General features: G+C 45.6%; 1 protein-coding gene across 1 annotated transcript in view; it reads right to left on the bottom strand.

The window, feature by feature from the left end:
- Positions 1–1,412, bottom strand: part of LOC103070271 (NXPE family member 1-like) — an 8,636-nt gene extending 7,224 nt beyond the window's left edge. Inside the window, 3 exon segments of the mRNA XM_082930937.1 lie at positions 230–320; positions 322–951; positions 1,282–1,412. Of these exon segments, the coding sequence (XP_082787063.1) occupies positions 230–320; positions 322–951; positions 1,282–1,412 (852 nt within the window).
- Between the last annotated feature and the right edge of the window lie 373 nt (positions 1,413–1,785).

Here is a 1,785-nt window from a genome sequence, read left to right as displayed (position 1 = left end):
GAGCACAGGCTCCGGACGCGCAGGCTCAGCGGCCATGGCTCACGGGCCCAGCCGCTCCGGGGCACGTGGGATCTTCCCGGGCCGGGGAACGAACCCGTATCCTCTGCATCGGCAGGCGGACTCTCAACCACTGTGCCACCAGGGAAGCCCCATGCTCAATATTAATTGAGGTAGGCAATGAAGCTCTGCCTGTGGGCACCTCTCAGGGTATCTAAAAGTATACTCAGCTGTGAAAAAAAGCTTCCTTGACAGTAAGATAAGAAATTTCTCCATTCCTGGTGGTCATGTCAGTCAGGGCCTCACAGAGTATGTGTTGAGGTCAGAAAGTAGAATTCTTGGACACGAGTATCCAGGTTCTCACACAGTTCAGCACTTGAATTTAAAATGAGGGCACAGTCAGTATTGGCATGGGAGGTGCCACTGGCAGACTGGCCCGTGAAGATCACCCTGTCATAGCCTTGGTTCCTTGCCCTCCAGAGAGCCGACACCCCTTCACTGGGGAGGATGAGCAGGAGAGACAGAGACACCCGGCCCTCCCAGAACAGGGTGAAGCTGACAAGGTAGGTGCCATTGTTGAAGTCTGTCACCTTTCCCGAAGCACCTGCCTTCAGGGCTGGGGAGGACATCCTGGCCCTCAGGAAATCCCCGCCATATTCCTTTCTGCATCCCAAGTGGTCCCTCACCTCCAGCAGGACGTCTAGCTGATCCCTGCTGCAGTATGTGTCTTGAGGGCTGAGGAGGGTGGCTTTGCTGTGTGTGGCGCTGGTGGTGGAGCTCACGTGGGTGAAGGGTCTGGGTGGGATCAGCTGGTCTAGTTTCTCCATGATCCCCTTTATTCTCAGCTCAGTCTCTGTAGGTGACTTTAACAGGCTCGGTGATGTTTTAGGGTATGGGGACTTTGTGGAGCTGTCCCAGTGGCGGAGGGAAATGGGTAAGTTAGAGTGAACCAAACTGAAGGGGCAAGGAATGTGACATACTATGAAATGAACCTGTCCAAATAATTTTTACTTATTCTGTGTTTGAATACTTATTTACATATTATCATCAATTTTATTTACACTCTGACAATTTTGAATAAAATGTATACTACACATTTATCTTTAACCTCAGTGTTTTTGAGAATGCCTGAACAGTTGTAGATAAATATATTAAATCCAAAATATAGAGCTCAGAGAATACTTATGAGTAATAAATTGATTCCAGTGCATTTACTCTTTCTTTTCTTATACATCTTATCACCAGTCATCATTACCTTCTGTTCTACTTATGTATATCTTTTACCCTTGTCTAATAGTCTTTTCTTCCCCAACTGTATTATAGTTCAAGTCACCATTGTTTATTTCCTGAATTGTAGAAGTCATCCCAAGGGTCAAAGCTTCAGTTCTGCTTTCTCCCCAGTTAATTTTCTCCATTGTTGCTAAATCAGTCCTTCTCAAGCAAAGCTCTCTTCAGTCCCTCCCTGTTTAAATCCCTTCAATGGCTTCTCATTACCCTGGGGGTAAAGTCTAATTTTGATATGGCTTTATGCTATGACCTCTTTTTTTAACTCTCTCTAGTTCCTGCCACTCCTTTTTTGCATTCTATTGATACATTTTAATGAGTAACTGTTTTTATTTTCTGGAGCTGACCTTCCTTTCCTTCAGCTCTCACTCTTTATTAATACACCTCTTCCAGGATGGCTGGCCACCTCCACGTTTTCCCCCAAACCACCTAAACATCTGTTAACTTCTTACTGAAACATCTTTAGAATCTTAGAGGTTCCTTTTTATCCTTTTAGCACTAGAT

This window comes from Lipotes vexillifer, unplaced genomic scaffold, assembly GCF_000442215.2.
Source record: "Lipotes vexillifer unplaced genomic scaffold, Lipotes_vexillifer_v1.1 scaffold743, whole genome shotgun sequence".
Lineage (NCBI taxonomy): Eukaryota > Metazoa > Chordata > Mammalia > Artiodactyla > Lipotidae > Lipotes > Lipotes vexillifer.
Note: the sequence above shows the minus strand (reverse complement) of the source record. Positions and strands in the feature narration are given on the sequence as shown.